We start from the raw sequence: 27,926 nt of genomic DNA, 5'->3' as shown, positions 1-27,926 counted from the left end.
TTTTTAAAAGATTTGTGATAAAAACAAAGAGAGGAATATGTGACAGAGACTCTGTGTGGCTTGAAATGCCTAAAATATTTACTATCTTGATCTTTACAGGAAACGTTTACTAAACCCTGAATTAGAGGCATAAAAGAAATGATGCATGTGCACTCGGTCCTTTTTCTTGTCTTAGTTTCCGTATAATTTTATAACAAAATTGACATATTTTTGTATCTAAGTTTGCATATCATGTCTAAATTTTCATAAGGTTATATATAAAAGTTCTTATTCATTACAAATAACATGCTTTGATGCATGCAATTAAATTCCTGTGTGAATAATTTTCATCCCTTTTCTTCTTTTAACCTTTAAAAATATTACCATGAAAGAATAAAAAGTACAATTTCATAAATAATGAAAATGTGTTTAGTGTTTTGATATATTTTTAAGGGAGAATGGAAAAAGCATAGAGACTAAGTTTTTATATTCTAATATGCTGCATTTTTTCTCACAGACATCAAAAAGCAAAAAGACTCCCTAGATTCCTTTATTCATCAAATTACATAAAACCATTTAATCATTAAAAATGTCTTCTCTCAACCCTATAATACTGCCATAATTTTGTGCTGTATTAGCATTACTTAAATATACATATAATACAGAGAAATTATCATTGAGTACTTTCTATGTACCAGATACTATACTTCACAGTTTTGAAGTTGGACATGAAATCAACGCCTGACTTCACTGACTTCTTATCTGGTTTTAGTCAACTTGTTTCACTTGCCTAAACCTAAGTTTTCTCATTTGCAAATGAGGATGGTAATAGCATTCTTGTTGTAAGGCTATGATCAGGACCTAATGCAATCATGAGTTAATGTGTGACCTGGTTTCCGACACAAAGTGATAGTTTATTGAATACTGAACTGATTAGGCACTTGCATAAATAAATAGGACATATAGTGTATTCAAACACCATCTCTGCTACAGGTTGATGATGAGAGACTTACTTATTACTCTGGGCCTCAGTTAGTGCATCTATAGATTGGAATGGTAGTAGTACCTTTAGTGCACTACCTATAATCACATGTACATAAAATCCTGAGAACAATTTCTGGCACATAAGTGCTCAATAAATATTGGCCATTAACTTTTATTGTTCCTGTTCACTATAGTTTTCTCCCTCACTATGTATAGAGTTTGTAACTTCAGAGTTTTATAAAAAATAATATCAAAAATGAGATGTGTGTGTATGGAGAATATAAAAACTATTGTTTTTACGGTCTTTTCATTAACTTTAAGAAAATATGCTGGTTTGTGACACTACCTGGACTGGAGAAATGTTGGTCTTCATAATGACTTCATTTAGACCATAACTGACTTGTTTTAAATTTGGTACATCAGTCTTTTAGAGCTACCTATCAAAACAGTGACATTTAAGTGGCAGAGCACCTGGATTAGTTTTAGAAGCACCACTGTCTAACATAGAGTGAAAATCCATGGATACATTATTGTTTCAGTAAATTATTGCCCCCACCCTCACCCTTTATGTCAATGCTCCTTTCTTTCCCCTAGTAGCAGCTCTTCGTCCTCAGATAGCACAATAAAAACAGAGCAGTCACCTGAGAAGACTATTTAATTTGCCACAGAGAACCTGAAACCATGAACCAAACACTCTTGAATGTATGCATTCATGTGCATGTACATAAAGATGGAAAGATGTCTGTGGTATAAACAGGTCATAGAAGATGACAGTTAAACTAGATTGAGTTAATTCATGTTGTCATTTCTGAGCTATCTGTAGAAATCAGGATGAGACTTCGTGAGCAAAATTTTAATTTAAAAACACATTATCTTTTAAGGAAAACGAAAAAATTAATGTTCATCTTTGCTTTCAGGGAATATGGGGCCATTGATGATGTAGATATTGATCTGCATATTGATGTTAGCTTTCTTGATGTAAGTATGAGCTTATGCAATACGATTGCCACACTTAAATAACATTTATTTCTGTTCTTGGAAGAAATTTAATTTTTGTTTCTCTTATAATACTATTAGTAATGTATTGACTTTTTCAGAGTGATTTACGAAGAAGTGCTATGACGGGTTGAAGATGTAGAGATCATATATATATATATATATATACACATACACACACATATATATACATATATATATATATTTGTGTTGGTTCTTTTAATATATTCTGAAACTTATGGGCTCTGAGTATAGTACTTCATTATTTCTTAAGTTTTCATTTTAATTTTCTACATAGATGGCAAAAAGAGTACTTTGGCTTTCTTTTCACAAGCCAGTAGGTTTTCAGATGATTTGTAGGCCTTAATGATTTATGCATTTCTTCAAAATATGTTAAAGTGTTCTTTTAACTTTGGAAAAATACATCAAGAACTCTAAAAGATGAGTAATTTGTCTTTAAAATCTATTTGCACAGGAGGAGATTGCTGTGGCTTGGGAAGTGATTCGAACAGAACCTATAATTGTCCGACTGCACTGCTCACTTACACAGTATTTAAATGGACCAGGTTAGTTTTATTTCTCCATTTTGAATATTAACTAGTCGTGCATTGTGAGTTAAGTAAAATCACCGTTCATTTGGTAATTCTGAGCATAATTGCAGCTATCTTGATAATGATATTTAAATACACTTGCATCCTGACAAGATGGTTTATTGCCAATATAACTTATAGAAACAAAAATAACATCAAGTTGCTGTGAAGCAAGCACAATAAAACCTAAAAGAGAACTTTGCATATAATAGAAGTTCAGTAAGTATATCTTGGGTTATCCTTAAATTTAATTATGTCTCCGATTCTGAGACCTAATTTTAAGTTTTCTCACATTTGATTACTGATTAATTAAGCCTAACTAAATGTAATATAATTCTGTTTTTGAAAATGGAGATCATAATAATAATTTTGTTTTCCAATACTTTAAGGGATGATTTTGCTGTATCTCCACTGATAGCTATTTATAACCCAGAATTCGATTATAAATTTTTCTAAGATTTACTGGATTAAAATCTTTTTTCCCTGCGTATTAACACAAGTGAGTGGACACTTGCATGCGCATGTGCGCGCGCACACACACACACACACACACACTCACATACACACCTGTATCTACTCATTGTTTCAGTTATCTACTGTGTAATAAACCACTCTAAAACATAGTGGCTTAAAACAACTTTTCTCATCATTCTTTGGACTCAACTGGACAGCTCTTGCTTGGAACCTCCTAGGCTTTTGCAGTCAGGTAGATGGTGGATGAGGCTTATGTTATGTCATTAAAGGCTCCACTAGGTTGAATGCTCAAGATGCTGGTCTTTTCAGATACCTAGCGATTGATGGAGGCGTCATCTCGGAGCTCAGCTGAGGCCTTTGGCTAGAGTGTCCACCATCTACATGATTTCTTCATGTGGTTTGCACTTCTTGTAGCATGGTAACTGAGGGTCCAAACCCAAATGTTCCAAGAGCTAGGGTGTGGGTGCTCCCTGAAAAAGAGCTCAGTGAATGCTCCACTGTATTCTGTTGATCACTGTAGTCAAAGAACCCCCCAGAATCAAGAGACAGACATACATTGTAGATGGCACCTCGCAAAGTTGTGCTCATCTTTAATCTGCCATACATACTTTACTGTGGTCTCTGCGTGTTTTTATTTTGGCATATTAAGGCACTTATATCTATTGTTACTTTTCATCTAAGAAAAATAGCTGTCCTTTCAAGTTTATGAAATATAAAGGAAAAATCTCTCATTTTGAACATGTTTCTATGTCACCTCTTTTTCTATTTTTGTGTAATGTAGTCTAGTTAAATAATCAATTCTTAATACAGATAACATAGTAACTGATGTGATTTAATGCTAGACAAAGACAAATGGCTGTTTCATATTTTGTATTTTGATTATTTCAAATATACAAAAATGTAATAAATAAGAAAAATAATTGTTCATAATCCCTCTATGCTGAGAAAAATGTAAATAGTTTACTGTCTCTGTTTTCTATGCACACATAGTTTATTTTCATAAAGTTGACATTGAATTGGTAAATACTTATGCACCTTAATGTTATGTCATGAGCCTGTCCTCATCATTAAATATTCCAAAACAAAATTATTTGTGATATCTGCACAGGATTCCAGCCTTTGGTTGTATGTGGCCTTGCTGTTTCCCTACATATTCTGCTATATATTGTTTTTCTTTCTTTAATGATTTGAAATGTGTCCATTTGATTTCATTATGATAGTGATAAAAAGAAAAAGAAGGCTTCGTGTCAGAACTTTTTTTTATTGGGGTTAGGAGCAAAACTGGGTCAGTTCTTCTCTGTGTAAGCTGAGAATGAGGCATGCTTTTATGTAATCTTACCACTGTTACTCATTTTTTAATATAATCTTCAATTTTAGGCAGAGATTTTCCTTCACAATATCTCTTTAAAGATTTGTTATAATTGCATGGTTTTATAAATATTTTAACAGCTATATTTTAATTCATGTTTAGATAGTTTTATTGTTCAATATCACTTTTGTATCACAACTCATCCATAATTTAATTCTTTTTTCCATCTCTATTAGTTGATTTACATACTTAATAGTTTATAAACCAAAGAAACGAGGGTTTGCTTTGTTTTTTCATACATGAGAATGACCCTTCGTTTTGTTATTTGTGAGAAATCTACTTTTGTTTTGTTTGTGTTTGTTATGTGTATTTTTGGGGCTATTTTTTTCTCTTTCTCCTTGATAATCATTTATATATTTATTTTTGATTAGTATACTTAGATCTTAATTCACCTCAAACAACTTTTGTGTAATTATTTTGCTGTTCTTTCTTTATCCGCTCATCCTAATATATGTAGATTGGGTCTAACACTTCTGTCCCCCATGTTATTTATCATTTCTCTTAGTCTTTCATCCTTCACATCTGAGTATTTTATAAATTTTTTCCCATTTGTCTTCTATTCCATTAAGTGTATTTGTTTTCAAGATTCAGTCTTTGATTTAATGTTCCCTTCTATTTTTAATTTGACTATAATCTTTACTGATACCATGTTATTTCCTCTTTATCATCAATTGCTTTCATGTTATCTATGCAGTATCATTTTGAATTTTGTTGTGAACATAAATCACTAATTGTCCAAGATTTATAATTTTATTCCTATAGATGGAGGTTTGTTCTTCTCAGTATTCAAGGAGGAGTTGAAATGCAATTCTTTCAGAAATTAGTGTGATTTTTGTATAATTTCTTCTGTTAAGAAGGTGGAAACAAGAATTTCACATTTACTCTACTTTAGACACATTATCGTGTTTTCCTGAAAATAAGACCTGGTCTTATATTAAGTTTTGCTCCAAAAGACACCTTAGGGCTTATGTTCAGGGGATGTCCTTCTGAAAAATCATGCTAGGACTTATTTTCTGTTTAGGCCTTATTTTCGGGGAAACACGGTAGTTCTAAGATCTGACAGCCTGAGTGGGGTCGGCTGTGAACTTGGTTGGTGTCATACCCCTGCCCTTGGTCCCATTTTAGCAGCACTGTACTCCTATCTCCAGCTTCTGCATGCTTTGCTGCTAACAGCTCACAGTGGGACACTAGAGCTTAGACTAGACACAGTGGAGCTTGCTCTTCCCTGGAGAGACCAGGTAAGTACTTGAGAATTCTTCACCTCCACTCTATCCCTTGCAAGTGACTGATGTGGGAGTACTGTGACCTGTGACTGAGCTACATTGCCTCAAGGCTGGGCTATGTTTGTGGTGTAATTCATGCTCCAGTGTTATCCACAGGACTAGGCTGAAGCTAGGACTTGAATTTATACCCTTACTTTTCTTTTTCCCTGTTTCGGTCTTCTTCCCCACTTGCCATCCCTTATTTGTTTGTCCTGGGAGCAATTCCATAGTAAATTATTTGCCCCCAAATCTTCACTCAGGGTCTCCTTCTAGGAGAACTTGACCTTAGATTAGTGGGTGAAGGGGCAAGAAAGAAGTCAGCTTCTGCTTCAGGAGGAACCCCTGCCAGGCCAACCCTTTACTAAACTGCCCTGGGGCACACTCTCATGGTTCATCCGCCCCTTTAATTTAAGATGTGTTAGTGGTGGTCTGCCGGGGCTTCCTCCTCTGCATAGAGTGGGGGGAGTTTTGAGTCAGCTCTTTAGGACCCCTTAAGATTGATTCCATCTGTTCTATCTGTAGCAAAATTCTCTGGAAGTTTCTCGCTCGGGGATGGCTTTATTCCAAGTTTCTGGTCCTTTTGTTGGTTTTCTCCTATTTCTATAATGCGCTGGTTATGATGAGGCTTGTTCCAGACTATTTACTCACACTGCCATCTTAGTAGTAAATTTCCCCAAAGCTTATTTTTTCTTACGAAAATTCGAGGAAAAAAATATGATTTGAAATGGGCAGTAATGTGAAATATATGACAAGAACTAGAGACAATGATGCTAAAAAGGAACATGTAGTTTATTATTCCAGAAAAAAATAGTTGGGTTTTATCCCAGTTTATGATGTGGATTATTGCAAACAAATAAAAAGGCAAGAAAATATTTCTTGACTGTTTTGCAACTTGTCTTTGAGAAGGTATCAGCATTTATCCTAAAATTAACTTGCAAAAAATGTATGATGAATCTAAGGTTTAGACTGACCTAATTAACAGGTGTTTTTGAAAAGCATTTATTCTAGGTTTTGGAAATGTATGAATAATACTTATTTGAACTATAGTATTTGGCTAGAGCTAGGCTGACAGTTTATCTGTGAATGAACAGGAATGATAAGAACTAAAGAAATAGACCTCCCTACCCACTTTGAAATGAAAGAAGGGTTATTTTCATTGTGCATAGGGAAATATACTTTAAATAAAAAGACACAGTTGTTATGATTCTTACATATTCTTTCCACCATTGCTGGTATAAAAGTCTAGTTTCTGATCTCAGAGAGAGAGCTGCTTTAAAGTGATAAACAACTAACATTATTAAAATGTTTTTCCGTGTAAATCATGTTATTATTGATACCTCTAAGTTTACATGATCAGTGTTCGAATAATTTCCACAAGTCTTAAGCAGCCCTCACTTACTGCATTCTCAACCTAAACTTTATGAGACCAGGAAAAATTGAATAACTTTCACCTTTTTTAAAACATGAAAGTATTTTACTAGTATATTCTGTCAACTTCTTCCTCATTCTCTTGCTCCCAGAAACAAACCCCATAGGGAATCTGGTTAAGGTAAACTTTTGAAATAAATTTAGAAAGAGTAGACATTTCTGTAGTATTTACTTTTCCTATAAAGAAACATTTGTTTGTAGTTTCTAATTTTATATGTCAATATAGTTCTGTGCTTTGTTGTTTGTTTGCCTTAGGTTACTAATTTTAGCCAAATTTATTCCTGAATACGTGTTCAGTACTTGTTTGCTTAATGAGACTTCTATATTCCAATTTATATTCTAAATGGTTATTGGTTATCAAAAAGCTACTTTTAAAACTTTTAAAAAATTTAAAACATTTTTAGATTTACAGAAAAATTGCAAATAGTACAGAGTCCCCATATATTCCACATCCAATTTCATTCATTATTAACATCTTATATGAATACATTAAATAAAATTAATTGTAGTAGTCAACTTCATTAATTTTAATAGAAATATGAGGTTTTTTTCACTTGAATTTTAGAATATTTTTGGAAATGACATCTTATTAACTCTTTCAGCATATTCCAAAATTTTGGGTTATTTAGATTTTATACTAATAGAATCAATATTTGAAACATGTTTTCTAGTCACAGTATGAGTAAGTTTTGGTCTTCATATTATTAATTTGTAGGAATTATTTATATATTCTAAATAAACATTTGTGCCTATTATTATCTTTTCTTTCTTTCTCTCTGTGTATCTTATACAATTTCCTCCAGTGAACATTTCAGGTCTTTTAGTGTATTTTGGATTTTTCCACATTTTTATTAAAAACCAGGTGCCTTTTGTTTCTCTGCTTCTATCTTCCATCTGCCTGTGTAGATTGTCTTCTCAAATCTTCTTACAGAGAGCACAGTGTGTTTTAATTTTGTCTTAAAAAAAAAAAAAAAAAAAAATTCTACTGAGTTTTCAAGGATTTTTTGTTCACTCTTGAATTTCTATAGCCCTGGGTTTGGGACAGGTGGAATTGGAGTGATGTGTACAGTATTCCTGTGTGTAAGGTTTAGAATGTTTTTAGGAAAGAAACTAATTGGTGATACTAACACCAATTTTCTTTGATCAGTGGAGTATCCCAGAGTAATGGCCCACACAGGGAGTGAGGCAACTGGGGATACCAGTTTGGTTTACAGTGTGGAGTTTGTGTGCCCTGAGAATGTCCTATTAAGACAATCTTCGCTCTAATTATCTGTTGTCCCCACTGTTAGTATGAATGACTCTATCTGTGCTCCTATATAATGTCACCCTTTCATTTGCACATTAGCTTCCATCCTCTTTCTCCTAATGAAGACACCATGCCAGCAGTTCTCCCTCTTTTTCTCTTTCGTGTCTCTCTTTCTTCTAGAAGATTGCCATCAGCCAACAAAGATTTCTCTCATATTCAAAATAACCCCTTCTTGACCTTGAATCACCTTGAGTTAGTACCTAATCCTCTGCTTCTCATGACTGTTAACTTTCTTGATTAGAGTTGTCTCAGTTAGCTTGCTTCATTTTCTTTCCTCTTTTCTCTCCTTCAATATGCCCTAGACAGGTTTTGGATCCATCATTTCACAAACACTGCTCTCGTCAGTGTCACCAGTGACTTTAATATTCTTAATGACCCCATGATCGATTTTAAGTCCTCATCTAAGTTGACTTAGCAGCATTTTGATACCAGTTGTTTACCCCCCTCCTTGAAAAACTTTTGTGAATATGTGTCCAGATCAGCAGCACTCTGGAATCTTCCATCCTACTAGCCATTTGTCTTCAGCTTTCTTCACTGAGCCTCTGGATGGTGCAGGGCTCAGGCCTGATCCTTAGACTTCTGTCCTCCATCTACACTCACTCAATGTTTTCTCATCTAGCCTGGTGCCTTTAAGGACATATATATATATTCTGGCTATTCCAAATGTATATCTTTAGCACATCCCCCTCATCTGAATGCCTAAATGCTGGATTTCTCCATCTGCCTACTTAACATTTCCACTTGAGTGACAAGTAAGCATCTCAGATTTAAGATAGTCAAAGTCAAATTGCCGATCTTCTCCACCTCTCCAAACCTGCCCCTCCTGCAGTCTCAGGTACCAGAAATCAGTCTTTCATCCTTCTGATTGCTCAGGCCAACGTCCTTAGATTCATCCTCAACTCCTCTGTCTTTTTCTGATACTTCAAATCTAGTCCCTCAGTGAAACCTGTTAGCGCTCCCAGAAAGTATAAAGCCAAAATGTTTTATCACCTCCTCTGGCCTGAGCCACTCTATCTCTTGTCTCAATTAGTATAATTTCCTGAGTGGTTTTCCTGCTCCTACCCTTGTGCTTTGCAGGGATCCTGCACGGCCCCATCCACGGTCCTTCTCTGATCTCATCTCCTACCATGTACCTTGTTCACTCCTCCGGCTCCACTGGTCTCCGTGCTGTTCCTAGGATAATGCTGCACATTTCTTCCTCGGGGGCAGTGCCCTTGCTGTTTACTCTGGCTGGGACACTTCTCTTCCTGCCACACTACTTAATGTGACACCTATGCCCACATAACCTTCAGCGCCCATACCCTTTCCCTTTTTTATTTGTCTCCAGAGCCTTTATCACCCGTGGCATTCTATTTTCTTACCTGTGTTTTTGTCGACCTCCTTCCACTGGACTAAAGCTTCAAGGGGGCTGGGATATTTGTGTGTGTGTTTTTACTACTCTATCTGTAGTGACTGACGCAGTGGGCACTCAAATGCTCTTTAAAACCAGTGACTAATGAGTGGGGAGTGATTTTTATGAGATGTTACTAATTTCATAAACATCACAGTTTCTAACTTAAAGAAATGGTAAAAATAAGAAGCACATGACAGGGTGTGCAGTGAACAGTAACTTTCTTATGCCTTATTCTCATCCTCCATTGTGTTTTTTTAAAAAAAGGGTGTATGTACATATAAACATCTTGCTTCCATGAAAGAATAGTGTACACACTGTCACACATTGCTATTTGAATTTAATGTGTATTTTTGAAGATCATCATTTTACACATATCATGCGTTTATGTATACATGCATTATACCTTAGTATATAATATATAATGACCAAGAATGATCCTCAAAAAAAAGCATAAATAAAGCATAATTAACAATGTATAGCATTGTATGTACACTAGTTTTAAATGTTTGTATATATGTTACATACTATGTAATACATAAATATGCATAATATATATATGTAGCATTTTTTGTATATATACATATACACACCGAGATATATATATATATTTTTTTTTTTCCTGGCTGATGGTTGAGTTTCGCTGATTTTTTTTTTTTTTTCCCTTTGCAGTGCCCACTGTTGATGTCTTTCAGATTTCCACAAAAGAGCGGTTTGGATTGGGACATCAGCTGAAAAAGTAAGTTTTCCAAAGAATAAAAAGTAAGTTTCTGTTGAAGAGAACTGAGTTCTCATTTTGCTCATCATTTTCTCCTCATTTTTATTCAAGAAGGGCTTTCTGAAGTTACTGCCTCAGAAGAGGAATTCATTCTGATGCTAAAAGTTGCACCAATAACTTATTGTACAGAGCTCGCTTGTAGAACTAGGCCAAGTGCCTTCTGTGTGCTCCCCCAGATTCACTCTCCTCCCTCCAACACCCTGCACTCCACCCGGAAGGCTGACCTGTGTGGACAGACAGGAGGAAACAATGCGTGATGGGAGTATTTATTGTCTTTGGTTCTTTTGTGAGGTCACCATGAGCTCACTGATCCTTCACCGAAGCTCTGTTCTGTCCAGGCTGCAGCCTTTGCATGACTTTTCTCTCACTGGGTTCTAGTTACAGTTTCCTTTTCTTGTTCCTTGGTACCTCCAGGTACCTACAGGTGGTGACAGTTAGGCAGCCACTGGCTCTGGACTGCTGCACTATCCCTATTTCCCATACTTACCACCTTTGAACCATTCCTTTTGTAAAGAAACCCTTTACTTTCTGTTTGACTTTGACTGATGCAAAGAGCTGATTTTCTTCTTTTATAAACATGAAATTACCCCAGTTGTGAACTGACTTTTAAAACATGGGGGCAGGGGTGGCCAGTTAGCTCAGTTGGTTAGAGCACGGCGCTCTTAACAATAAGGTTGCTGGTTCAATCCCCACATGGGCCACTGTGAGCTGCATCCTCCACAACTAGATTGAAACAACTACTTGACTTGGAGCTGATGGGTCTTGGAAAAACACACTTAAATAGATAAGAATGTTTAAAACAAACAAACATGGAAGCATACCTCGGTCACAGTCAAAATATAAACTTAATACATTCCATACGTATCAAAATACCAGCTTTGAGAATTGTATTTATGCAGACTTCCAAGTATTATTTATTCTTCTGAGTACGCAAATTTTACTTCAATTTCAATTTATCAAGAGAGAATATTGGATAATTGTATATTTAAACACATGGTTTGGGCCTCCATAATGATGCTACCTGCATGTTCACTTTATTTTAATGAAATTTAATTAGGCATCATACATTAGCCTTTTCTGAGCAATGCTCTAAGAGAAAACACTTTGAAACTTTATTTCATTTGTAAAACAGGGGACGTAATTGTCATTTTGCCTTAGGTTATAAATGTAGTCGGAAGCTTCATGTGTGGTGTCAAGGGTTGTACATATCACAGAGCTCTAGAATTGTCTCAAGCTTTTAAGACTACATTGTGACAGCATTGCTCAAATGTGACATGTGTGGATCACATTTGAAAGGAAATGTTCTTATAAATCCCCAAAGTTGGGTTTAAATAAAAATACCCTTAATATTTAGAATTCTATATGTGTATAACTAAATTCAATTGACAACATATGTTTAGCACATTATATTATGTAGTGTTTTCTTTATAAGGACTCATAAAGGATATTTTCTCAGTTTTCTGTATAAGGATCTAGGTATGTTTTTCCAGTACGATTGCTTTTGTTTTCTCAAGCAGATTTTGTTTACTTTGCAGAGCCAGTGTCTTACAGGTCTTGGAGCTAAGCATGGAGCATGACTCTGTGTTACTCCATCCAAGTTGGGTACCACCCTCACCTTGGCACATCTATTTTTTTTTCCCTTCACCCAACTTTCTCCTTTGCCTTTTAAAAATTATTGTATTTAATGACTTTATTTTTTAGAGCAATTTTGGGTTCTCAGCAAAACTGAGAGGAAGGTATGGAGATTTCCCATACACCCCCAGCTCCCACACGTGCATGACTTCCTATTATCAACATCCCACACCAAACGAGTACATTTGTTACAATTGAGAACGTACATGGACACATCATTATCATCTAAAATCTGTAGTTCTACTTTATGTACTTTTGTAAGCCACTTACAAACTTTTTTTTTGTTTTAAGTGAAATAAGGTTGATCCAAACAAGACAAAAATTATATAAGTGCGGAAGTCTAGGAATAAATAGCTTCCTACCCTTAATGGCTTGTGAGTATATCATTTGAGCTCATATAAAGAAATAGGTGTAATTCCAACCCTGAGAAATTAAGGAAAGCTATGCACTGTATTCATTAACTAGCTTACAGGATATGTAACATATTTTATTAGTATTTTCATCCAAATGATTAACACTTTTTTAAAGTTATTTACGTCTATGGGTAAAGTTATGTGGGAAGTTTGGTGATATGGACGTGACCTTTCTTAATGATGCGTAATGAATATTAGTCTAATTATAGATAGATATTTAAGTTTCCTTAATTATAAATAACTGGGTTTGGTTGTGAGTCTCAAGGTCATCTTCTAGTCTAAAGTGATATGACTTTAAAAATCTGATCTCATTCTCACAATAAGACAGTCACAAGAGGAACTGAAATATAATGAGGTTCTTTTCCAGAAACATACAGCAAGTTCGGAAGGCAGATTTACAATGTAGACCCTTTGTTGTTGCTCAGGTTTGTTTGCAGCAAGTAAGAAACACTCATTCAACTTTTTCTGTGATCTTTACCTGGTATGTTTCTGGCAATAAGACAGAGTCTTAACAACAGTAGCAGCAGCGAACGCTTATGCAGTGCTTATTATATGTGGAGCACTCTTCTAAGCACTTTATACATGTTAACTCCCTTGCTTGTTGCAACAGCCCCATGAAGCAGGTGCTGTTACTACCTGCATTTCCTCCATGATGTAACTGAGGCCCAGGAGATGAAGCAACTTGTTTAAGGTTGCATGGTGAGACACCAATAGAGCAGGAATTTGACCCCCGATCGATGCTTTTGACAAAGCCACTAATATATCTCTCATATAGTCCTTGATATCCCTTGGCCTTATGTAGGACTTGGAATATATATTCAGCACTGAATGAGTATTGAGAGAGTGTGAAGGCATTGAAAGAACCAGAAGGAAAAATACTGACTCAAAAGAGCTGTAGTGTAGTGATAAGCCTCATATGGGGTACCTGTCATTTAAAGGCTAAGCATATCACAGACCATAGAAATAATCTTAAACTGTGTGTGACTTGATGCTGAATTTGCATTGATCAAACTTAAGTTGTTTTTAAAAGGGAAAAAAATACTGTAAATCTCCATGATTGCCTTACATTTATACAAACATAAAATTAGGTATAAATTCTTCATATGTAGAGTTTGCATTTATAAAACAAAATCCAAAATACAACTTAAGTGCAAATCAAAATAAAATACTCAAATATCAAATAATACATGAATTTAATTGGATAGATGATGTTATTTTGATGATGCTGTTTCACCACTACAGTTTGAATATAGTAATTTACTCTAGCGTATAGTTCTTTTGAAATCAGCATGAAGAAAATCGTAATATTGCCCATCTGTACTCTCTTTTCTCTATTTGAACGACCTTGGAACTTTTGTTCACATAGCTGGCTGTGACATCATCTAGTCTTCACCTGATGTGAATGTATAATTTACCTCGAAGTCTTTTTCTCATCTCTTATCATCAGCCAGTGACAATTTTAGTAGTTCTTCTTGGGCCAGCACAATAGTAAGCACAAACACCAATGTGAACGCTGAATTCTTCTCCTGGTGGTTCTCTAAAATGAGGAGGTGGTTGTTATCAAATGTATTCATATGTGTATTTCAGATTACCATTGAAATTAAACACAGGAAATTAAATTTCTTATACAGAACACTTTTGAACCCAAGAACATGTAGGGATCTGGGTATCCAGCTTCGGGAAGTGCCAGTTCTAAATGTTGAAGTCACCCTTTAGAACGCTAATGTGATCATGAAAGTGGGAACAACTGTAGCCATTTTGACTTGTTCCTTTTTGTTCCAGTTATCCTATCAAGATTAGGCAAGCACTTGCTGAGTTTATTAAGGAATGGTACACAGAAATGGCAATTTTCCATAGGAGGAAAAGAATCCAGATCTGCTTGGTACAAAGCGGGAGTGGTATCACTGGGGATTTCAGGTTAAAGACGGGGAAATGATGACTAATATTACTAATACCGTGCATTTAAATCTTGCTGCAATCTTGGATGAAAATAATCTTCAAAAATTAAGTGTAAAATAAAAATTTTCCCTTGTCTTGAGCTGTGAGGTGAATTTACTATGAATTGGAATTGTATATCGTTGATTGCAGGTTCACCCCTTTCTTCTTCACAACCTTTACAGCTAAAAAGACTCAAAATAATTCCCTATGTGACAGTTTCTTCTGCACTCATCTTAACTAGCATACAAAGATTGGGATAGTAAGTCTGAGTGATGCTTTCTAGTGTTCTGAGTTAATTTGGTAAGATCTGAAATATACTGAGGAATTAATATTGGCTTAGTGCTAAGAGCCACGCTTGACCCTTTAGAATAATGTGTTAACATAATGTCAATCCGTATTTCATAATACAGGTGTGGTCACTCCGCCATTTATTATTCAAGCTAACTTAGACAGATTTTGTTGCCTTATTTGTGAACATGTACGATAATAGCTGCTTTCTGGGTGTCCTGAGAATTAAAGAGAAAAAAAATCTATATTTGAGTTCGTATTTTACTCCCTGGTGTATTGTAAACAAATACTGATACCATTTTTCTGTTCCAAAACCAGTCTGTGTTACAAATAACTGAAAAGAGCATGAAAAACAAGCAATGCTGAATTGACTTTTGAAAGGAAATCAAAATATTTGATTTATTGCACACATAATGTTTAATTGTAAAAGTTCCCATCTACTTGAATATCAGCGGTAAGGGACCTTTCCTCATTGTCACCTGACAGATGGGATACAGAGAAGGTATCACAGCTGGGGGCCCTTCTCAGAAAACAATGCTATGTCTAAGGTCACAATTGACATGCCAGACTTCTTTACCACAAAACAATGATGAAGCGATATTGATTTAGAAAATATTGATATCAGGAGTTAAACATCAACATATTTAAAGGTGCATGGTCTGTGCTGAAGATAAAATTTGCTGAGCTCTTATTTCTCCACAGAGTCGGTTTCACCGGCTTAGTTTACAATTTTCTTTTGTTTTCATGAAGAATAGTACATAAGTAAATCAAGTACAAAGAAACTGAATTTGCTTGTATCTCAATAAATAAAAATATAAATAGTAACAAAAAATTTTTCAAACTACGTTTCTAGCACTAACAAAATAATTTAGGTTTTTTTTTTTGCTACTTCAGTCAAAGTTGTTGATCCTAAAGGCTGTCTGTTTATAATCTCTTTTTATCCTTATTCTTCTATCAGTTCTTTTATTATTTATATTTTCAATTTTATCAGTAATTTATTAATAATAACACAGTGAAGTCATAAAAATGTTCTGTATGATGCTTTCCTAAATATGAAAACACCTTGTATGATTTTAAATTAGGATCTCACTAATTACTGTGGTTTTGCTTTCCTTTGATAAATGTGTTCTCTGCATAATACAGAAATCTTAAATTACCTTGGAACTGTGATAACAGACTTACATTTGGATTTACAGAATCATGCAGACATTTGTTACACAGCAGTGGAAACAGAGCAAAGATAAATCCAATTGCCTGCACAATAAAAAACTGTCAGAGAAGAAAGTGAAGTCTCCCCTGCATTTATTTTCTACCTTGCGCAGGTGGGTAACAGACAACTTCATCGTGTTACTAAATGCTGAGCACGTAATATTCCATTGTTTTTCAGTTCAAAGCATCCTTTCTATAGTCTTGGCATCTGTTTATTTTCTTTATGACTTAATAAAATGGACTAAGCGACGTGCATTTCATCAAAAACATAGATACTCATTTCTATGTTTAGCATTTTTGTTTCCTTAACATGAGTTAAAGTTACTCAAATTACATTCTTTGCTCTCTAATCACAGAGTTTTCTCTACCAAAAGTAGTTCCATATAGGACTCTGGGATAAGTAAGAGGGAAAAAAGACCTGATAATCTTTTTTTGCTTTTCAGGAAAAATACAATTCAGTTCCCTGTGATCATTCTGCACACTTTTGATTTCAATTTTAGCTGGCTAGGCTGTATGAAAATACAGTGGTATTTATAACATGGTTGAATTGATTGAGTCAACACGTGTTCTCCATGGTCTGTTATACTCCTCATTTGCCCTGTATTAATTATTATTCAATTTTGAAGGTCGCCAAGTTATCCTCCCCCCGGTTGTGGTAAAAGCAAATCCAAACTGAAATCTGAGCAAGATGGAATCTCCAAAACGCATAAGTTACTACGGAGGACTTGTTCCAGCACCGTCAAGACAGATGACGTGTGCGCCACCAAGTCGCACAGGACCTTTGGTCGCTCTCTGTCCAGTGACCCCAGGGCTGAGCAGGCGGTGACGACGATTAAGTCGCACAAACTCTTGAACCGTCCCTGCCCTACTGCTGTCAAGCAAGAGGACTGCCTCACGCTCAAGTCGCATAAACTATTGACTCGATCTTGTTCTGGAGATCCACGCTGTGAGCACAACACCAACTTGAAGCCCCACAAACTGCTGAGCAGATCCTACTCTAGTAATCTCAGAATGGAAGAATTATATGGGCTGAAAAATCACAAGTTGCTCAGCAAGTCTTACTCCAGTGCCCCCAAGTCATCCAAAACTGAGCTTTTCAAGGAACCTAACGCAGAGGGCAGGAGGCTCTCTCTTACCTCAGGGCTTATTGGTATCTTAACACCATCTTCATCTTCATCTTCCCAGCCTGCTGTGCGTAAATATTTTCATCTTGAGTTCTTAACTGTTAAGCTAAGGTGCAGTAGAGGTTTTCTAGAGATGAGTAGAGATCTGATAGAGGAAAGAAGCAAGATTGTTTTTGTTTATAAAAATGTACTGTTGTCTCAAAATACTATTTTGCACACCAGACAGTTGCTACGAGTACTACTGGAATGTTCATTTAAACTCTGAAAAAATATAAAGGTAGCTATTGATTTGAGGTCCAGTCCAAATTCCTGTCATGGTAATGAATGCTAGTAAAAATGTAAAGAAGTCAATAGAGTTCACAAAGCTTATCCTTTAAGCAAGCTAGAATTTTAATATTTTATGAAGTAGGTTTAGCTGATCACTAATTTTCTCACATTAGTAGTAGACAAAGTTTGTCTATTAATTAAATTAAGAGTGATGTCCTATCTGTTATATATAAGAGGCAAATTTTCCCCATGAGCACCATTACTTGTAAAGAAAAGCAACACTTTCAGCTATATGTATTTCTTTGCCTCACTTAAAGCTGTTACTGTGTTTCCCCGAAAATAAGATCTAGCCGGACCGTGAGCTCTAATGCATCTTGGAGCAAAAATTAATATAAGACCTGGTATTATATTATACCTGGTATTATATTATATATTATTATATTATATTATACCCAGTCTTATGTTATAGTAAAATAAGACTGGGTCTTATATTTTTGCTCCAAAAGACGCATTAGAGCTGATGGTCCGGCTAGGTCTTATTTTTGGGGAAACACGGTAGTTACATCTGAGAAAGATAATCTCAGATAGTCTGTAAAAGAAAATGTCTTGCTATTCTCCTCAGTTAAGCAGTACCTATTGTTAAGCATAACATAATAGCTGAGTGTTGTAGTGCCCTTTTCAGTAGCTGTCTGATAATATGTCCTTGGAGGAATAATTCTATTTGATTTTAAAATAAGATTGAAGTACTCTAAATGAGGAGGTGGTAACATTTGACAATGAGTAATAGAGAAGATAAATTTTTGTAATTATGTAAAGATGCCAATAATTTTTACTAGAAGATCAGAAATTAAGAATATTTATTAAGTTTGCAATAGTAATCGGAGCAAGTGTATTGTAATCAGAAGTTCTAAAATCTCAATATCATTATCAGTGACTTAACTCATTTAACAGGTGATCTTAGAAAGATCATATCTGTATTCACTGTTGCACAAAGTAAAAGGCCATAATTTATATATTTTCCTAATTAAAACAATTACTTTGTTCTTTTACTTTGCTTTTTATAGCCAAATGGTGCCAAATGCATTCCAATACGAGACCGCGGCTTCCTGGTGCAGGTATGAGCCAAGACTCTAACTGTTGTAGAAGTATTTTAGCTTTTAGTGGGTGTTCGAATCATTTATGAACTTGACCTAATTATTTATCTTTATTGTTTTATTCAGACAATTGAGTTTGCTGAACAGCGGATCCCTGTATTGAATGAATACTGTGTGGTTTGTGACGAGCCGCACGTGTTTCAAAATGGCCCCATGCTTAGGGTAAGTTCTCGTTCATAGTGTGTCAGCATTGATATAGCATGTAAGTGAAAAGGGTTAAGATACAAAAATAAATAAGTAAATAATTGCATTTATAGTAAATACTCTTTGTTTAGCATATATTTAATACACAAAGTGGTATGATTTTGACAAATGAATCACTATTGAAAGAACAAGTAGTTTCATATTAGGAAAATATTTCTTACTGTAATTCTTACACGTACTATCATCTCTCTTTCTATCCATTTATCTGTACCTATCTCTTTGTGGAGACAGAGTCCCAGAGAGCAGTTTCCAGGCTCTCGGCCTCATGTGGAAAGGTGCTGGCTGAGGTAGAAGATGACCGTCAGCTGTAACCAGTTAGCCAATTAGCCACTGATATAACTGCTGTGGCTACGTTGGCTGGTTGGTGGGATGGTTGGCAGAGAAGTGGACGGCAGGTTGCGGATTGTGCGGCTCCTGCTCCGTGTGTCGCCATCCCAGTCGCCAGCGAGATTATAGTGGTATGAACCCCTTATCCATGGCTCCATTGGTGTTCCTTTTTGGCCTCACCATGTCCTGTGTTCTTATACGGGGAGTGGGACCAGAGTCCCCACATGACACATGGTGCAGCGAGCAGGGTCTGGTGCCAGCCAAAACTCTCCGAAAGATGGTGGAGCAGTTTGTGCGTATGAACACTCAGTCTCAGGAAGCCCATGAGGAGCAGCACTGAGAGCAGGAAACGCAATCTGCCTGGGAGAAACGTGACCCCTCAGTGAATTGGTGGGCCTCTGTAGCCTCCATATGGCATGCCACCCTGTTGGCCATGAAGGGCGTCACCTTCCTTTTGGTGGTCTGCTGCTGTTGTAGGCTCCGAGGGTTACAGACATCTTACACAGAGGCCTATACCTAGTCGGACACCTGGTGCGGTAAGCAGGATTTTGGCCAGGTAGGAATGGTGTCTGACTCTGGGCAGGAGGACAGGTGGCCCCCACACAGTGTGTGGTACCTGGTAGCCACTGTTCTAAGGAGTTGGACCCCCGAGGAGGGCTGGAAGGATATAGATGGCTACTACGTTTATAAGGGGGCAGACCGCATTCTCTGCTCCCCAGGCGAAATGGAAAAGCTAGGCTCCCTGACAGTGCATCCGTCCCTGCGACAAAGGTTACAGAATTGCCATAGGTTGGCCCAAGACCAGGGCAACCACACGCTAATGGAGTGGCTCACTACTGCGGTACGCACAGTATGGGGACAGGCTGGTGAGCTGCCAGACACTGTGAGTAAATGTCAATCGTACATGGAATTTACTCAAATCATCCCTTAAATGGCTATGAGACATGCTATGTTCAACCTTAATATGCGGGGGCTGGATGACAAACGTTTTACAACCAGCATGAGAGATCTGGTTTTGGATACTGCCCCTGCAAGTGCTTTTGGATCCTTGGTTGCCATTCTTACATCCTATGTGGGGCGGCGGATCCATGAAGTTAACCACTGCCATGGCCACCCTGGGGGATGTTGAAAGCTGGCGGCAAGAGAAGTTAAGACAGGAGGTCCGAGAAGTTAAGACCTAGAAGCCCAAATCAAAAGTAAGGGGGCGAGGTTCCGGGCCTCAGAGAGTAACACACATGTAGATGTGGCACGATCTTGTGGCAGCAGGGATTGATTGGGAAAAAATAGACCGACAACCCAATGCACTCTTGTTGGAATTTTGAAAACAGTTGCGTCTGGAACAGCAATTCCGGTGAAGCCTAAAGGAGAAGTCCGGGAAAGTGCAACCTGTGTCCCTCTAGGACTTCATGTGGCTGCTTGAGGCTGACTCCTTTCAGCTCTATGGGGCTGGGGAGCGGGGACCGAGACCCTCCATGACACTCTTTATCCATCGACATCTGTATCATACGTCATCTATATGACATAAATGTAGATATAAATATATATATAACTTCTAAACTGTTTCTTCAAAACCACACAACTTAAGATGCTTAATAGAGAGAGGGGAGGGTAGTCCTTAATTAGGAGAGATATATGGTGGCATGTGGAGAATCAGAGTAAAGGTTTCAAAAAATGCCAACTCACTAACACATTCAGGAATGCTTGAGGGAGTATGACATAGGAATTGATGTACATATGTGCATTTTGGGGAGAATTATCCAATTTGAAAGCTTTGTCTACAATTGAAGATAAAATTCATATAACATAATTCACTATTTTAATGTATACAGTTTACTGGTTTTTGGTATATTCACAATGTTGTACTACCATTACCACTACCTAATTTCAGAACATTTCTGTCACCCCAAAAAAGAAACTGTAATTGTTAGCAGTCACTCCAAATTTTCCCTTCCCTTCATACCCTGGCAATCACTAATCTATTTGCCTGTTTTGGACATATCATATAAATGTAATCATACATTATGTGGCCTTTTGTGTGGGGATTCTTTAACTTAGTATATTGTTTTCAAGATTCATCCATGTAGCACGCATCAGTACTTTGTTCCTTTTTATGGTGGAATAATGTTACACTATATGGATGAACGACATTTATTCATGCATTCATTGGTTAATGGAATTTCTGGGACATGTTAACTCTGTTTAACTTTTTGAGGAACTACAAACTGTTTTTGACAGTGGCTAAACCATTTTATGTTCCCACCAGCAGTGTATGATGGTTCCGATTTCTCAACATCTTCACCAACATTTGTTATTCTCTCTTTTTTTGTAGCCATCCTAAGTGTGTGAAATGGTATCTTATACTGGTTTTGATTTGTACTTCCCTAATGGCTAATGACTTTGAGCAGATTTTCGTGTGCTTATTGGCCATTTGTATATCTTCTTTGGAGAATTGTCTGTTCAAATTCGTTGCCTATTTTTAAACTGGGTTGTTTGTTCTTTTTTGTTATTGGTAAGAATTTTTTGGTGTTCTGAATACTATATCCTTTTTAGATACATGATTTGCAAAATTTTTCTCCTATTTTGTGGGTTTTCTTTTTTAAACAATTTTTTATGAAATGAATTGGAGTAACATTGATTAATAACATTATACAACTTTCAGGTGTACAATAATATGACATTTATATACTCTATTTTGTGCTCCTATGACACACAAAAGTTTTTCATTTTAATGGAGTCCAAATTTATCAGTTGAACTGTTGCCTAATTCAAGGTCACCAAGATTTACACCTAGGTTTCCTTCTAAGAGTTTTATAGTTTATATTTTACATTTAAGTCCATTTTATTTCAAGATATATGCTTTAACAAACATATACAATAGTCATTTATGAATATAATCATCTATCAGGTTTTATGATATTTGTTTCATTTTATTTGTTTACGGGAAAATATATTTTAGAAAAAAGTTTTTCTGCCACCCATACGCTATTTTTTTGCCAGTCAACTTTTCTCTCAAAGAGATATATTTTTGTTTTGAAACCTAATTAACTAAATCACCATTTATTTATCAAATATTTGTGTAAGTTATTTTTATTTGCTGCGTGGAAATGTATGTTATCATGAAAATAGGGAGAATCCTTTGGTCACCTCAATGTATTCCATTAAGGAGGTGCATTTTTAATGTCAGTGTCCACCTGTGGATCTATTGCTTGATCCATGCAATGCCGTTTCTGCTGAAGAAAAGAATAGTAATATTACTAATGGCATGTGCTTTTTCAGTGCTTTTTATGTGTCCAAAGTGCTTTACATGGATTATCTAATTTAATCCTCATAATAACCTCATGAAGTGGGTATTATTAATATCCCTGCTTTACAGATGAGAAAAACAGTAATTTATTCAATGTCATGCTGCTACCATGTTTCCCCCAAAATTAGACCTAGTCAGACCATCAGCTCTAATGCGTCTTTTGGAGCAAAAATTAAGACCGGTCTTATTTTACTATAAGACCAGGTATGATATGATATGATATGATTCCGGGTCTTGTATTAATTTTTGCTCCAAAACACGCATTAGAGCTGATGGTCCGGCTAGGTCTTATTTTCTGGGAAACACGGTAGTACATGATAGAGACAGGATTTGAAGCCTGGCAGAATGGTTCTTAATCATGATGGTACTCTGATTCATGTACTTGAATTGCCTTCTTTTACATCCTGGAAATTTACTACACGTGTTGTTGGGGCTTCCTTCACTCTTTGTGGTTTAATTACTGGAGTTCATTCCTATAGTAAGTGATAGAAATCTCATAGTTGCTGTTAGTATTCCCTGTGCCTTATTTCAAATTTTGTTTTACTTTATATCATTTAGCACCAATGAAGTTCGCTGTGTCTGTCTAGAAGTAGAAGTGCTTTTGCATACAAGAGAGAAAACAACATTTTCTAAATAAATATAGCTAGTTATCACATGGTTTCATGTTGTGATGAGTCAGACTGATAGCTAACGAAATCAGAAAAATTACTTTGGTTTCTTAAATACTAAGGTAAGTGACATGACATAAGATCAGAAAAAGAAAATCAAAGAAATGGTTTCATATTCAAAGGAAGAGAGTAAACAGAAAGAACTGCCTCTTGATTCTGTTAAACAGATGTTTCACCTAAATCAGGCATACTCATTTTTTCTGTATCTTGCTTATATTTACATTGCAATGTTTTACTGTAATTTTAATAGTAATGTATAAAAATTATTACAAATATAATTTCTTATAGGGTATTAATAAACTTGCAATCACCTTATGACATGTTACAAACTGTAATAAATTCTAGAAATATGGAGTAAGTTCTACCCCAGTTGGTGATTAAATACATGAGATAAAACTCTTGGGTTCCCATAGAATTCTAGGTCTAATTTTTATTACATTTGTTAGCTCTTTCTCTTTAAAAATTCACTGTTTCTTATATTTTTTTCTCTTTTATCTAAGCCTGTTTTTTATATCACATGGCCCCCTTTTATCTCTATTTTCCAAAAAATTTTGATCTACTTGTACTATTCTGCCACTTTACTCAGAAAGGTCTGGATAAGCATGTCTCACTTTCTGCTACATAGGGAACTAAACTACTTACTTAGAAATACTAGGTTGCTCCGATTTTCTTTTTTTGTTTACAGAGTTTATAAATATTACTCCCAGGTTTGAGTTCTGACATGTAACACTGAATCTGCATAAAACTCACATTAACATCAGGAGGATTGTTCAGAGACGCCCAATTTTGAGTTTGGCAGTACAGTTTGGATTGCTATCAGAAAACCAGATCACTGGTTCACTATATTTTGGAATCAGCTAGTGTGTGAATTCAGCAAACTGTTTCAGAGAAGCTTTTTAAATGTTGATGGTGTCTTCAAGTCGTTTTGCAAAGCAAGAAAACAAGGTTTCATTGACAGAATCGGCCAGTTTTACCAGCCTCTAAATCCCTAGTGCCCTTGTTTTTTTGTTATACTCATCTTCAACACTCCAATCCTGGATGGATGCATTCATTTTCTTCTTTGAAATCTGTACATGCGCTGCTGGACTCTGTCGGAGCAAAACACATGGCTATGCACATCAATGTACCTACAAAGTTGGAATTTGTCATTGATACTTGGCAATCATTCTGTGTGTCCCTGGTTAATAGACTTTCCCATTTCCCACGTCAGTGTATGATATGAGAATTGGAATTGTGAATCATTCTCTTCTTCTGTCACGCGAAGAGTACCAGATTACTTGCTCTGAGTGGAATGATCAGCCCTGAGTGTCTGCTGTCACCATTTGAGAATCATGCCCAGTCCTACCAAAGCAAGTCAACCAGGAAACCTGAGAATCCATATTTGTGTATCTAACCTTACTGTGGACCTTAGACAAATACTTGTCACCAAGGTTCTTATTTTCAGATTGAAATTAAAAATACCGTTACAATTTAGTCATAGTTTAAGGCATTCCTATGAAAATTCTTGAGAAACTGAACATGTGGATAAACTTGGATATGTCCCATTTTACCTCCTAAGAGGGAAAGCAGGTAGGTCTTGTATTTAAGTCTGACATTGAAGAATGGGTGAAGAAGCACAATTTACTCCTTCCTGTTTCCCCACCCCTGAAGTCATGGAAGTTAAACAAGTTCTGAAATATAGGCTAAACTAAATAAAAATTATGTCAAAAAGCTTTTAGTTAAAAATAGGAGTTTTCTTTTACATCCAAATTGAGTAGAAATTGGTTTTAATGCTCAAACAACTTTAGTCTGTGAGATAATAGGGATCACCATGGGTTGAGGCCTAATCTGGCCTGATCCTGTCATATTGTAGATGTGCCTTGATTTCTGTGGGATTCCTGTCTTTCTCAATGGACAGTCTTTCCCCGCCCCAAATGTGTCTACAATGTTTCTAGAGAGAATTAAATGTTTGTAAGTTCTATGTTTCTAGTAGATAATCTTTTTTTTAATCTTGAAGAATTTATTGTTGAGATTAGCTTTTTTTTTTTTTCATTTTTTCAATTACAGTTGACATTCAGTATTATTTTATATTGGTTTCCAGTGTACAGCATAGTGGTTAGACATTTATGTAATTTACGAAATGATCCCCCAATTAGTCTAGTAGCCACCTGGCGCTATACATAGTTATTACAGTATTATCAAGTATATATTCTCTATAGTGTACTTTATATCCCTATGTTTTCTAACTGCCAATTTGTACTTCTTATCCCTTTCACTTTTTTCACCCAACATCTGAACCCCTCTCCCATTTGGCAACCATCGGTTTGTTCTCTGTATCTATGAGTCTGTTTCTGTTTATTTTGTTCTTTTGATTCCACATATAAGTGAGATCACATGGTATTTGTCTTTCTCTGTGTGACTTATTTCAGTTCGCATTCTAGTAGATACTCTTAATTATTCTCACATTTCCAACACTAATTTTTAAATTACGAATTTGTATTCACACTGTTAATTTATTTTTTAGCAATAAATTAAGAGTTTTGATAAACTATGGATACAAAAATAAAAATACTACTTCATAATGTGCTTCAGTGCAAATTTCTATTAAACATTCATTTTTGTGTATGCTCGTACATTGAGTTAAAACACGAAAAAGAGCTATGCCAAGTGACCATATATTGCTAATATTTAAACACCTCTCGATACCTCAAGGAGATTTTATAAACCTTATCTCACTTGGTTCTCTTTCTCTTGGTCCTCTTATCAACCTGGTGAGCTAGCTGTGATTTTTTTTATCCATTTTTCAGGTAGAAAAACCTAATGGTGCACATGTTCTTCAGCTGGACTAATACCTACTTTTTATCTGTTATGTATTGGGTTTACATGAATTTTTTTTTTTTTAGCTAAAAGACTGGCAAAAAATGTTTGAAAACCAATTATCTATACCATGCTATATATAAATACGTAGATTTCTCTTCAGTTGTATTGTTTCTGTTTTCAATAGGAAGTACTTTAAATTCATGGAAAACAGTTTTTAAAATGCAGTTAGGTTCTAAAATATTCTGTAGGGCTTAAAAACATTGTTTGAAAGATGCTTTTACTGCTCATATTTAAATTGTTTTGATTCAAGTCAAATTAAAAATGTATTCATCTTAGCTTGAAAACTTCTAAAACAAATTTTAGCTTAGGGACATACAAATTTCCCCATGTTTCTAAAAGTTGTATAATGAATATTATATTGCAAATACATTGTCTGTGTAATGGCAAGAGAGACATGCCATGGTTTTACAGTTTAAATTATAGGAACTAATTTCTTGAAGGTAGTGTAATATAACGTGAAGAATAGATAACATTTTACAAGTTGAAACTATAATAATTTATTGTAAAATCAAAAGTGAATTAGTAAATACTGTAAACATTTTGTTACATTTAGGCATACACACTTTGCATTATTGTAATGAAACACATCATTTCACTGACGAGTAACACCTATTAAATGACTGTTCTGTTTGGAATTAATGCTAGAGTTTTCTCTGTATATAGAGTAATAGCAGAATTTGTTGGGTGCAGGTCATTGGCCGGGAGTCGGCTCAAGTTAGGAGAATGCTAATCCACAATTTAACTACTTACTTCATTAAGCAAGATTAATTCAGTTTCTCTTCCTTGAATAGGATGTGCTTTCTGTGAGCCGTGAGACACATCTAATCTTGATTACTTAGTATTTCAAAACTTCCTTTTAGTGTGCCATCTTGTGTTGACATTTTTAACTTCTCTCAGAGTGTGGATAAACATGGGAGAGGGAGGGTCAGTAGTCTACAAAAACTAGTTTGCAAATGTTGATGTCAAAATTAACTAACTACATCCTGAATATTGTATTGAACAGTCTAGTAAAACTGTGATGTAGAATTGTTATTTTAAAAATTCACTGGAATTTGCTTATTATTTACTTAGTATAGTATTAATATAGTATATAAATTAATTGAAATATTACTACCACTATACTTGCTATTTTTTTTAAAAAAAGGGAAGATAAAATTATTTTTATAAGAACGTAATGTGTACTTATACTTCTAATTTTTCAGTATGATAGCAAAAAAAACCAATTTCCCCAGAAAGTTTTCTAGGGTACCTGATTTCCTTCTTCAAACAGTTGCAGTAACAGGATATTCCTAGAAATCGGCCTTACATGTTAGGGTATGGGAAAGAGAGGTCACTTTTCAACGACAAAGATGCAAGAAAGACAGGAAGTGTCCATAAAGTATCAAGCCACAGCTTTATCATGAGGAATATAGACTTATTATTTAAAATAATGGGTCAGTTGGCAAGTCCATGTGATTTTGACATTTAGAGGTTTGAATGTAAACCAGGAGTAGGATGAAAGAAATACAGAAGAAAGCACTATAGAAAGCATTGAAATGTTGCTTATTTGTTACCCAAGATAAAGAATAGGAGGGCTGTGTAAAAATGGTAAAAATCATTTGAGACAAAGTCAGGGCATCACATAAATACCTAGAATTGGACACAGAGTGTATTGATAGAGATGTGTGTGAATAACTTACCTTTTTCCTTAAATATTTAAATTTTTTCCTATATTAAAATTTCAAAAAATTATTCTTCCAATCTAGTATAGCGGATTATTTTATTTCATTTTCACTTTTCATTGTTTAAGGCAACAATTTGGTATTGAGAAGGTCATTTCTAGTGTTACAGTCCCTGGAATGTGTGAACACACGCATGCAAACATACATAATACATATTCAAATGATCACAAAGTGAATATAATTGATTGTCCAAGATTCAAATAAAAAAAATACATACACTAAATGAGGCTTATCCTATTATTCAGCTTTGGGACTGATGGAT

General features: G+C 35.4%; 1 protein-coding gene across 1 annotated transcript in view; it reads left to right on the top strand.

The window, feature by feature from the left end:
* The window catches only part of PARP8 (poly(ADP-ribose) polymerase family member 8), a 166,458-nt gene that overhangs the window by 111,912 nt on the left and 26,620 nt on the right, over window positions 1-27,926 (top strand). The window contains exons 9-15 of the mRNA XM_019736227.2: window positions 1,881-1,941; window positions 2,435-2,525; window positions 10,451-10,517; window positions 16,024-16,149; window positions 16,663-17,227; window positions 18,492-18,542; window positions 18,648-18,743. Of these exons, the coding sequence (XP_019591786.1) occupies window positions 1,881-1,941; window positions 2,435-2,525; window positions 10,451-10,517; window positions 16,024-16,149; window positions 16,663-17,227; window positions 18,492-18,542; window positions 18,648-18,743 (1,057 nt within the window). The remainder of the gene's footprint in view (window positions 1-1,880; window positions 1,942-2,434; window positions 2,526-10,450; window positions 10,518-16,023; window positions 16,150-16,662; window positions 17,228-18,491; window positions 18,543-18,647; window positions 18,744-27,926) is intronic.

This window comes from Rhinolophus sinicus, linkage group LG03 (assembly GCF_036562045.2).
Source record: "Rhinolophus sinicus isolate RSC01 linkage group LG03, ASM3656204v1, whole genome shotgun sequence".
In the NCBI taxonomy this organism is placed as follows: domain Eukaryota; kingdom Metazoa; phylum Chordata; class Mammalia; order Chiroptera; family Rhinolophidae; genus Rhinolophus; species Rhinolophus sinicus.
Note: the sequence above shows the minus strand (reverse complement) of the source record. Positions and strands in the feature narration are given on the sequence as shown.